We start from the raw sequence: 12,822 nt of genomic DNA, 5'->3' as shown, positions 1-12,822 counted from the left end.
GGCTTCTATTCTGAAATTTTTCTCACAGGGACATTTCTACTGGCAGCTAAAAAATCTGTGATTTACAGTGGATTTTAGCTTCTATAATTAGAACAAAAACTTCATAATGTTACTGTATGAATCTTCAATTTCACGACCATATCCATATATTCTTAACAAGATTATTCAGTGTTTTAGTTATTGGAAAGAAAATGAGTGGAGTAAAATGAAAAAGGAAAGTATCAATTACATACATATATGATTTTTCTTTACTCAGAAAATTAAGACCTTTGTGCTCACTTCAGCAGCAAAATATACTAAAATTAGAATGATACAGAGAGGTTTACATGACTTCTGCACAAGGATGACACACTAGGTAGTAAGGCATTCTATATTTCTAAATAAATAAATAGTAAAAAAAAAAAACCTTGTCTTTGTAGATACATTTCTATCCACAGACATTTTATGTCATTTCTTAAAAACTATAGTGTGTGTGTTTGAGGATGTATATGTATGGATATAGCATATAACAAACTCAAAAGTTAGTTTTACTTTACCCATTTCTAGTAAATATTCATATGTGCTGTATATTATCTGGCATTTCATTATTTGCTTTCCTTCCCCTCATGAAGATGGTTTATATAACTAGTATAGGATATTCAGCCTTTGAGAAAAAAGTATGCTTGTAGTTTCTAAGGGAGATATCAATTTGAGAAGTAGAGTCAAATTATACTGTGTTTAAAATAGGTGAATCACAGAGAAGCATTTGACCAGGACTGAAAATGGGAAAGAAGAAAAGGAAAGCTTCCTGGAATAAATGATGGATGACTTAATGGTTGATAATTCCAGCACTCAGGTGTACATTTTCTTTTCTCTTTATATTCTCACCTGGTTGGACACCTTTCCTTTCCAAATCTCTTAGAAAAGCCTACCTCAAGTCTACTCTAATTGTCAAATCCTCTGCCAAGAATACTTTCCTTACTCTGAGAAGCATGTTTGCCATCTGAGACCGAATATCTCTGTCAAAGAAAACATTTCTTCTGCACACTTGGTTTAGGATCTTTGTTTTGAAATTTCATCAATAAGTCTTTGATTTCAGGATTGCTTTGAAGCTTATGCAAATATACTGTTTGGTTCATTTAAATCTATATTTTCCTTTAGAACATAGTATGAGTTATTGAATAAACTACTGTATTAACCATGAAATACAAGGCACCTAAATGTGTTAAAAGTCAATGAATAAACACTGACTTAATCTGACTGTAATTAAAATTGGATGACAGATGAACAAATAAACCTTTGGCACAATTGAAAGTGCCAGGAAAACTTCTACAGAAATTGTACCACATATTAATTCAAGATAAGCAATGAAGAGTGACACAATTGGATATCTGCAATGTTCTCTTATGATTAGACATCATAAAAATACTTACCTGAGTAAGTGAAACTAGGAGAAAAAACTATGTTTCCTGTGTGTCATACAATATAATTTTACAAAAATAGCAAATTTATAAATGTGCATATGTACACATAAGTAAAATATTTAAAACCATCTTTTATTTCTCAGTTGTACAAGAGCCTTTTTCACATCCTTGTTCTGTAGACTATAAATCAGAGGGTTCAGCATGGGAATCACAAGAGTGTAGAACAGTGAGGTCATTTTGTCCTGATCTAGAGAATAGGAAGAAGTTGGCCGGAAATACATGAAGAGCATAGTTCCCTGGAAAATTGCAACTGCAATTAAGTGGGAGGCACAGGTGGAGAAAGCCTTGAGCCTCCCCTCAGCAGAGTGGATCTTTAAAACTGATAAGATGATATAACAATAGGAGACAAGAACTCCTGAGATGGTGCTCAGTTCAATAAAACCAAAAATGGTGAATATCACTAGCTCATTGACACGTGTATCTGAACAAGATAGTATCAGGATAGGAGGGATATCACAGAAGAAATGATTAATTTCATTAGACCTACAGAAACACAAGCAGAATGTCAATGTCCTATGTATCAAAGCATCTGCCATTGCCACCAGGTAAACCCCAGCCATGAGTAGGGCACACACCCTGCTGGACATGTTCACTGCATAGAGCAAGGGGTTGCTGATGGCCTTGTACCGGTCCAAAGCCATCACTGCCAGCAGTACACACTCAGCATCTGCAAAGATACAGAAGGTCAAAAACTTCAAAGCACAGCCAGAGAAAGGAATTGATTTGTTTTCAGCAAAGAGGTCCACCAGCATCTTCGGTCCAATTGCTGTGGAAGAGCAGAGGTCACAGAAGGAGAGGTGGCTGAGGAAAAAGTACATTGGTGTGTGAAGGTGGGAATCTACTTTAATTAAACTGATCATTCCAAGGTTTCCCAGAAGATTGATGAGGTAAACAAGCAGAAACATGGTAAACAAGGTCACCTTCATTTTGGGATTTGTGGTTATGCCCAATAAAATGAATTCTGTCAAGGTAGAACAATTCTCCCTTTCCATTCTTCTTTGTTCTGTAAACATAAAATATTTTCAAAAGTAATAGACACATATTTAATTCTTCCATGTACTCACAAAATATCTATAAGACAGAAGAGATTTCATATCTTTAATTTGGTTTTCCACTATTAGACAAATAGTCATGTCTCATTCTTTAAAGAACTATCATATCTACTGGACAATAACAAAAATATTTAATACATCAGTTGGGAAAATGATTGAAATCTACATGTCATTTATGATGGATGACTTTCTACATTTTCTTCAAATTCTCTGGACTTTACCGTACAATCTTAAAGAGCTATAGCTCTAATATACTGAAATCTCACTACATTTTCAAAATAACATGGAGTTAACTTACATAAAGTAGACTGCATGATGTACCACTAAACTGTTTGCTCCTTAAAAACATTCACATAGTGCACAAAAAGTCAGTTATGAGGTGCCTTCAAAGTCATGATTGATTTAGAACATATTTCTTTAGTTCTAGAAACAATGAGCATACTACTGACTAATAAAAAGTAAAATGGTTATTCCTTATTGTGCATGGTCAGTATGTTGTTCATTGTTTGATAAGACACGAAACAAATGTCATTGAACTTTTTTTGGAAATGCACTATGTTTTTGCCTCAATGTTCGTTGCCTATTGACAGGGTTAAACTGAATCACAATGATGACTGATTGTCTTAATCATTAAAAGAGAAATTCTAAGAAAAATGTGCAAATACCATAGCTTAATACATACTTTTGTATTACACAAGATTTTAGATGGTTTTTCATATTTAAAAATATTAAAATGCTATTAAGGATAATAAATAATACAGAGAAATATAGGCATTTCTTCTTTTTATTTGGGTACAGTAATATACGTATACATATATAAGGACCTATAAGTTTTTATGCATTTGTATATGCAGTTGGCTTTATTCACATAAGAATTGAAATGCAGAGCATGGATGTCTGTGGTGCTTTTTGTTCTAGGTAACTATGGTGTGTGATGCATACAGGGTTGATATTATAAATATTGTTATTTACAGCATAATTCCGAGTTAACACAACAAAACACAAAAAGAAACTTTGAGTTGATTTATGTACCTACACAATTATAAAATGAATAAAAACTTGCTTATAAACCCAAAGTAAAATAATAAAAATGTTATGTTGTAAATATTAATAATTTCTGCCAGAGTCCTCCAGTTCTGAGTAGAAAATATTTTTGATTATTAGATTTCAAAATTTATCGTATTAAGTAAAATGGCATAAATGATTAGTCCATCTAATATTTTTTAATCTGAAAACTCAGAAATTTACCTGAGATGAACGGGTCTTCAGTGTCTGAACTCTGGTAGGGTAGCATTTTTATCTTACAATGTAGCATTTGGGAATTGAATGTCTGAAACTACTTCCCTCAGGCTTTGGTGATAGGCAAATCTGGTTTATTCTTTTTCTGGTTCTGTGTTTTCCCTTGTGAAAACAAGAACATAAGTTCTTTAGTAAATGTTACTTTTTAAATCTATATCACTTTCATCAAATTGATCTATATCAGGAAGAAAGTTTCAAGTCAATTTTATGGTGTAAATTATACAGTCTACACAAATTTTATAATGTAAAATATATCATCCTTATTTGTCTGGAGCCAAGTATAGAGCAATTCAAATAGTCCTCCTAGCATTTTCACCTCTTTTTATTGCTTATTATTTCTTCCACTTTTGAAGCTCTGTCCTTCATCCATTTAATGGATTATTGCTACTGTTTCTTGCAATGATTGAGATAGAAATCAGGGCCTTGTGAGTGCTTGACAAGTGATTTACCACTGAGCAATAACTCTAGCCCCACTTTTGCTAACTTTGCATGATATTCTATTGATAGCTTATATATATGAAATTCACACATTAAAGGAAAAATTCTTTGATTTTTACTATATTCACTAGGTGGTATAGCCTTTATAATTATCTACTTCCAGGTCTTTTTTCATAACACACAGTGGCTCCACCTTTGCCCCTCCTTGCAGTCCCTGACACACTGTACTTTCTGACTCCATGCAGGTTTGGCTCTTGGTCCTTTTGAAATAGCATTGTCTAACCATATACCATGGTGGTAGGTCAAAATTCAAAAAGCTTTTTGTTAAAGTTGTTTTTGTTTCCTTCAGTTCTATGAAAATATCTTGTCACTCTCTTCTGACCTGTATAATTTCTCCTTGGAGGTATGCTTTCACATGAGCTGGGACAATCTTATGGGTTGCTTCTTTTTATTGAAGTCTTGAGATTCTTGTCTGTATCTTCCACCAGTGAGAGTTTTAGATGTCCTGGGGTAGACTTTTTTCAGTTTAATCTGGCTGGAGACTTTAACCTTCCTGTATCTTTCCATATGTTTAGGAGGCTTTTTGTTATTGTTTGCATAAGCATCCTATCATTTTGGTGTACTCAAGTCTTTGATGAATTCCAATAACTCAAATATTTATAGTTTTAATACTATGCCAAAGTTCTTATGAGCTTTGGGCATTCATTTTTTTCTCCTCCAATTGTATATTCTTAAGTAGCCTTTGAGCTCATTAATTCCTTCTTATATTTTACCTATCCTTACATCACATTTCTAATTTCACTATAATTTTCTGCTCATATATGTTTCAGCTGTTTGATTTTTTTGAACTGTTTCCATCATTGTATTGATTTTCTTGGGGTATTGAAATATTTCATTGGGTTTTTGTTAAAATTTACTACATTTCCTTATGATAGATATTTTAAAATCTACAACAGTTTTTTTTTTTTATATTTATGTCTATCTGGTCACTTTCTGTCTTCTTATGTTGAGTGCTAAGTGAGATAATGGTTTCATGAAGTCTTTTGATATTTGTTGGAATGTGACGTCATTTGACCATAATTGGATGAAATGTTTTTTTAGTCTTCATAATCTGATTTGTAGTGTCTGTTCCTCCAGAAATTCTAAGCAAGCTACTTATCTTCTCTTAGAGCATATCACTTCCACTATTTCAACATTGGATGGTATTTTTGTCCAGGTTTTCTAGCAGTCAGCTGTTGGTGTGTTGTCACTGTTTCAGTGCTAGAAGACAATACAAGCCTGAGTTGATCCCAAATACATAGTTCATGTGTTGTTTAACAGAATTTCTAGAAAAAGTTCTCTTACTCCACAATCTTCTTCTTGGGGTCAGATAAGGTCCAAATGTCTCATCCATAGTTATTGTCTATACAGTAAATCATTACAGGATTCTGCTTCATTCTGGGAAGAATTACCACAGACAGACTATCCATGGGTTCTTATGTTGCACCTGGGGCTACCATTACTGCCATTCTGAGTCATACCCTGAGTCAACAGTTCATCGTGGCCAACACAACACTGGAGTAGGACCCAGACATGTGCTTCTCTGAGCTGCCTATTGCTGATGTAGATGTGTGGCTTAAGACAGCTGGAAAGAGCTACAGGTGAACAGAAATTCCATAGACTGGGAAACATGATTCCCTTAGCAGTAGAGGTCCTCCAGGGGCTCTGTCCACAGGCAGGTCTTGGGAAAGGACTACTAGGATTTATTCAGCCTTAAGTTTTAGCAACCAACACTAAAGTCCAGAACAAAGTCTCATGTTTATTATCCTACCCTAAATTAGTGAATATGGTCTTGCATCATGGTGTGTTTCCCAAGGTTGGGGAAATGATGGCCAATGTGATCTCTCTTGCCATTATGTTGAGGCTAAGCATGTTCATATGAGATGCTCATAGCCACATGAACTTTTGTAAATGCCACCATGTACCCCCGGCACAATAATTAAAAGAATCTTTTTATATTATCTTTTTGTCATTATGCCTTGTTGAATATTTTACACATTATTTCATTTATTCTAAGTTCTTTAGATGATAGCCAACATCTCACAGGTATTAACTTGTAACTTCAATGACCATATGTTCAAAAAATTTTTGATTATTGTGCATTTAAATTGATCCCTTGTAAGAAATTATCCCTTATGAAAATTCATCAAATATCTTAGACTTTTAAAGTTATTAACTATACTTTTAATTTTATAAAATTAATTATCCACACGACTTTAGAATTGTAAGAAAATGGTAAAGTCTGTAAATCTCACTTCTAACAAAATTTCAACCATAGTCATTAAATGTAGAAAGAAACAGATGAGGTGCAGCCACCCATGGAAACAGTGTTTTACTTACTTCAAATGAACAACTGAACATTATTAACTCCAATGAGCAAAGTGCTGAACAGGGCTGCTGTATGGCACAAATTGAGAAAACATAGAAAATAAGGAAAAAAAAGGATTGCCCACTGATATTATGGCACATATAGTTGTACTACCTTCTGTAATTTTTGTGGTACTGGGGATTGAATTGAGGGGTTCACACTTGTTCACCATGTGGTCTACTAAGTGAGTCATAGCCCCAGCCATTTTTGGACTTGGATATTTTGCAGATAGGGTCTTGTGCTTTTTGCCTGGCCTGGCCTCAAATCATAACCCTCCTCATCAATGCCTACCAAAAGTTGATTGTACAAGTGTGAGCTACTGTGACTGTTCTTTATCAGCCATATCTAAGTAAAATTTTATAATATGTGGATCAAGACATCACCTTCACAAAAATGAATACTATGTGTTCACTAAATGCTGATAAGAAACAGCATTTTCAAGGAAATTTTAAGCTAATGTACAGCAATTCTAATAGTAGGCATAAGTCCTGAGTTATAACACAGCAAATTTAATTGAAATTAAGCCAATTTATATAAAAGCTGAGACTCAATAATGAAAAAATATATTCATGCATCAGTTTACTCAGGTTTTACTCCAGATAATTTCTTCTTTCTTGTGAATACTCACTTGGGAATTAAGAAATTCAGAGTGTTTCCTCCCATGTGTGTTTTCCTGGTTGTTTCATTTGTTTGTTTTTGTTGTTGTTTTCCCTTTATACTATATATTTAGTGTTGGAAAATTCATCAAGCTGAAAACAGAAAAATTAGTATTTTTCAACCTTGGGAAAAGTGATTCTAAGTAAATTTAAGTGCCTTTGCATAGTTCATTGTTAATTCTTCCTGATGATCCCAATATTGAACCAATAAGGTAATCCCGTGTGATATACTGCTGATTCAAAGCTTAAACCACCTGATGAACTGCTAATAAGTCTCCCCCAAGTGAACATTTGCATCTCCCCAGAGCTATCAGACACTTACTCACTTTGCTTATGTGTATTTGGAGGATATAGAGTTGTCCTTTCACAACTTGTGATTTCTTTCTATGTTCTATTTGTCCCTTCAGGTTCTCTAGTACACCTGTCTTCAGGGAGGCTAAATTATCTGAAGATTTGCTTTGTTTCCTCAGACATCTGTTTTAGATTCTTTCTTTGGTTTGTTTTTCAATTAGGGGAAAACTCACGTGACACCAATGTCTGGTTCTAGATTAATGTTACCACCACAGAAAGAATCTCTCTACCTATTAAGCAGCTTACAGCAATTGTTCCTTTCAGCAACTTGAAAAATTTAAACTATTTTCATTCTTTAGCTTAGCTTATTCATATGAATGGATCAGTCTGTACTTTTTCTACATAGCCCTTTTTATTTAGTTTAATATTTTCAAGATTCCTCCATGATATAGTGTGTAAAAAGAACTTAATCAGATTTAGCTTCTTTTTTGTATATATGATAGTAGTGGAAATTGAACTTGGGACCTTATGCATGCTAGGCAAGTACACTATCACTTGAACCACATCTCCACCCCAACTTTACTTCTTCTTTATAACTCTCCACAGCACAGAACTTTCCCCAAGACCTATCTAAGTTTAGAACCATTCATATTACAAATGTATAATCTAATTTATTTACTACTGTTATTTGTGTTTTACTCAGAATGATGCTTGTAAGTAATTTAAAATTATCTTTACGAAAGTAGTATTCATCAGACACAATCAAATGAGAAGCGTTCCTATATTTAACTCTTTTTAGTAGTCTTGGTGACATAATATCATGAATAATATGCTTGTTTGACTAGACACCTGGGTGTCATGAAACAGAGTTCATCACATGACATTGATACCCAAATGCATTATCTCCCCTCCTGCTGGAAGCAATACTAGAAGTACCTGTGGCAGAGGAAGATATTGTTTTACATCATGACAGCAATTTTCCTAACATAAAGATTAATTAATTACTGAGGCATTTTATAAAATTTGTACACCCACATTGATATGACAGATCTTTTTCAACTCATTGTGAAGAAAAAAACCTCTTACTTAAAAAAATAATATAATCTTCTGTTTTTTTTATAACCTTATAGCAAATATGTGAAGATCTCTTTTATAAGTGAATTTTAATAATGAAAACATCTCTACTGACCTAAAATAAGCAGACCCATTATCCCAGAACTTGTCCTAATATCTATGACAAGCTGATTTCTTAACTGGCATGGTAGCATGTATGTTCTTGAAGTAATAACCAGTAACATATTTTTAAAAATTTTATGTTTATGTACTCAGTGTTTGTGAAAGTAATCCAGTTATGTGTAGTTTATTGTTATTATCATATTATATTCCAATGTACAAGCATACCATGCACTCTGAAGAGGGTGGATTTTTGACCTTCTCATAGTCCAGAGGTGACCAAACACCCTGAAAAAGGAGGATTAGAGGCCTACAAAAGGCACTTATGGGGTACCATAACCAGAAAGAAGCAAAGCCCTGTCGAAATCCACAAAGAGAAAAACTAATCACAGGAAGAACAACTCACAGCTCAACACTCTCAATTTCATGCACCTGAAGTTTCCACGCTGCTCTAGGCTCCATTACTCAGTGGTAATTCCTGCTCCCAGGAACACATAGGAGCTTAGAGCTCCATGCTTCCCCCAATACATTACCCACTACCTTCACCCTGAAACGTCAGGGAAATGGGCCCACCTGTGTAAGCAGGTCCCAAGGCTCCTGCTTCTCTAAGGGTAACAGATGGCACTCCCTGAAGCCCATGCAGAAACTAGGGCCCCAAAACTCCTGCTGTCCATAGGCTTTGCTCTACTGAGTGAGCCGCAGTGCTGCAGAATGGTACTCCCAAAGGCCAGTGTGTGAAATCAGGCTGCAGAAGTTCCACTGCCCAAAAGCTTTATTCTCCTGAGCCAGCAGAAGTACCAAGGGACTGCATTCACTGAAGCTCAGGTGGCAAATTGGACCCCAGAACTGCTCCCCACAGGTTTTGTTCTCCCAAGACTGAAGCAGCTTCTGTGGCTCCTGGAAACTCATGCCCCAACACAAGTAGACCCCCAGGGCCTACTTGCTTTGTGGGAACCAGATGATTCAAGTCCACTTGCTTTGCTGCTCCACAGGTACCCTCAACTTGCAACAGAGTGCCAGGAGCCGGCCACCACACACCCTAGTGAACCCGAGGCTCCAGATCTTGCTATTCTGCTGGCATCAGAAGCCTCCCCTCCCCACAGAGGCCCAGCATGCCTCACTGTTCCTGACAGCAAGAGATACCTCACTCCCCTGTCAGAGAGAGAATGTCAGATTCCCCACTGAGGATAAGAAATCAACAACCAGCTACTCTTCAGGAAACACCAGCTCTGTTCCCCATGGTACACAGAATTCCAGTGTTTCACACTGCATCTCCCTGAAGGAGAGTCATGTCTGTCTTGTCCAAGTGCTGGAATCCCAGCTCTTCCACCAAGTGGCAATCTGCTACTCTGCCAGTGCTAGAAGGCCTACCCCCGTAGTGCACAGAGACCCAGCATTCCCTACTGTGACTTCAGGAGAGCCCCTTAACTCTCATCTAAGACCAGGAACTTCTGTCCCTTCACAGGGAAGAAAAGAAGTAATAGGCAGCACCACAACAAAAACCTTGCAAGGGGTAATGTATCAAGTATACACCTCTCTGAGGAACACTGCTGGAGCTCCAGGAGGAAAATAAAAAAACACAAAACACCAATGACAGGAGCACAAGAGATTAAAACCATAAGCAAAAACAACTCCAGATGCATAAATATCAAGTATAATGAAACAGCAAGACAACTGCTCTCCATCAAAACCCAATTCCACCACTAAGGATCCAGAAACCTGTGTAAAGGAAGATCTATCAAATAATGAATTCCATAAATCAATAATAAAAATGATTAATGGCTTCAAAGAAGAAAGACAAAAGTTAGTATTTGACCTCAAAGAGGATGAGAATAAACAATTAAATGAGCTGAAAGAATATACAAACAAACAGATGAATGAAATTAAGAAGGCTATCTAGGATATGAAAAGGGAAATTAATAAAGTTATGGAAACCCTGAAAAAACAATCCAAAATAAACAACTAAATATCCCAAATAAATATCCCAATTGAAAGCTTAGTGAACAGAGTAGAGTAAGTTGAAAATACAGTGTCAGGAACAGAATACAAAGCAGAGGAATTAGGTCAAACAGTAAAAGATCATGAAAGAATACTAAGAAAAGACTAATGGAATATGCAAGATATCTGAGACAATGAAAACACCAAACTTATGACTCAGGAGTGTAGAAGAAGGAGAGGAGATAAAAACTAAAAGCATTGACAACTTATTCAATAGAATAATAGCAGACAACTTCCCTAACCTGGAGAAAGAGAGAGTCACCCAGATGTAGGAGGCTTACAGGAAACCAAGCTGTCAGGATCAAAAGAGAAATATCCCCAGACACATCCTAATGAAAGCACTCAGCAGACAGAACAAAGAAAGAATTCTGAAATCTGCAACACAGAAAAGACAAGTCAATATAAAGACAAACCCATTAGAATAATAGCAGATTTTTCAACTCAAACTCTAAACACAAGAAGGTTATGGAAAGACATAATTCAGACCTTGAAAGAAAGCAACTATAAATCTAATCTAGTCTACCCAGCAAAACTATCCTTCCTTATTGAAGGAGAAACTGAAACCTTTCACAGCAAGGAAAACTAAAGGAATTTGCAACCATCAAGCCAGCACTACAGAAGATACTTAAAGGACTTTTACATACAGAAGAAGAAACTAGAGTGAGACAGGTAGACTCAAGAAAGAATAAACCCTTTTGAGCAAGTAAACCAGTAAAGAAGGAATAGGTGAAACTAAACAACAGGGAAACAAAAATGACTGGAAACAGCAAGAAGGTTATGGAAAGACATAATTCAGATCTTGAAAGAAAGCAACTATAAATTTAATCTAGTCTACCCAGCAAAACTATCTTTTGGCAAAATAGCAGGATATAAAATTAACATACAGAAATCAGTAGGTTTTCTACATACCAACAACTCACAGACTGAGAAAGAAATCAGGGAAATAATCTCATTTTCAATAGCCTCAAAATCAGTAAAATACCTCAGAATAAATTTTTATTTATTTATTTCTGTTCAATAATTCACATGTGCATACATTATTTGGGTCATTCCTCCACCCTGCCCCCTTCCTCCAACCTTACCCCACTGCCTCAGTTCCAGGCAGGTCCTGTTCTGCCCTCAGAATAAATTTAACAAAAGAAACCAAAGACCTTATTAATGAAAACTATAAACCATTGTACAGAGAAATCGAAGAAGACATCAGAAGGTGGAAAGACCTTCCTTATTCATGGTCCAGTAGAATCAACATTGTAAAAATGGCAATACTACCAAAAATAATGTACATTTTCAATGCAATCATTGTCAATATTCTAATGACATTCTGCACAGTAATAGAAAAAAATAATCATAATATACATATGAATAGATAAAAGACCTGAAATAGCAAAAGCAATTCAAGCAAAAAGTCCAATGTTGGAGGCATCACAATATCTGACTTCAAACTATACTACAGAGCCATAACAATAAAAGACAGTATGGTATTGGCACAAAAACTGACAGGAAGACCAGTGGATCAGAGTAGAAGATCAAGACATAAACCCACACATAAGCCAACTTATCTTAAACAAAGGAGCCCAAAGCACACAGTAGAGAAAAAGCTTCTTTAACAAATGCTGCTAGAAAAACTGGATATCCACATGCAGAAGACTGAAAGTAGATCTCTGTCTTTCACCCTGTACCAAAATCGACTCGAAATGGATCGATGGCCTTACATAAGGCCAGAAACTGAAAGAACTCCTAGAAGCAGTGGGAAATACACTGGAATAGATAGTTAACGGGAATTACTTCCTAAAGAGAATTCAAAAAGTCTCAGCATCTAAAAGAAATAAAGAACAAATGGGATTGCATTAAACAGAATAGCTTCTGCACAGCAAAGGAAACAGTTACCAGACTCAAGAGACAGCCCACAGAATGGGGGAAAATCTTTGCCAGCTACCCTCCAATAAGGGACAGATATCTAGAATATACAGGGAACTCAAAAACTCAGCTCCCAAAGACTCAATACCCCAATGAAAAAATGGGGACATGAAATAAAGAGGGAATTC

General features: G+C 35.7%; 1 protein-coding gene and 1 non-coding gene across 2 annotated transcripts; one reads left to right on the top strand and one right to left on the bottom strand.

Moving 5' to 3' along the window:
• The first annotated feature begins 268 nt into the window (after window positions 1–268).
• On the top strand, window positions 269–378 carry LOC141416315 (U6 spliceosomal RNA). Its single transcript, XR_012441087.1, has one exon. It is a non-coding gene; the product is annotated as a U6 spliceosomal RNA (small nuclear RNA).
• Window positions 379–1,522: 1,144 nt separating this feature from the next.
• LOC141421710 (olfactory receptor 5W2-like) lies at window positions 1,523–2,461 on the bottom strand. The gene has a single exon (XM_074068995.1). It carries the CDS (start codon window positions 2,453–2,455, stop codon window positions 1,523–1,525), a length of 933 nt encoding a protein of 310 aa, XP_073925096.1. The 5' UTR covers window positions 2,456–2,461.
• Between the last annotated feature and the right edge of the window lie 10,361 nt (window positions 2,462–12,822).

The sequence above is a fragment of the Castor canadensis genome, chromosome 1 (assembly GCF_047511655.1).
Source record: "Castor canadensis chromosome 1, mCasCan1.hap1v2, whole genome shotgun sequence".
NCBI lineage: Eukaryota > Metazoa > Chordata > Mammalia > Rodentia > Castoridae > Castor > Castor canadensis.
This window is presented reverse-complemented; position numbering and strand designations above follow the sequence as displayed.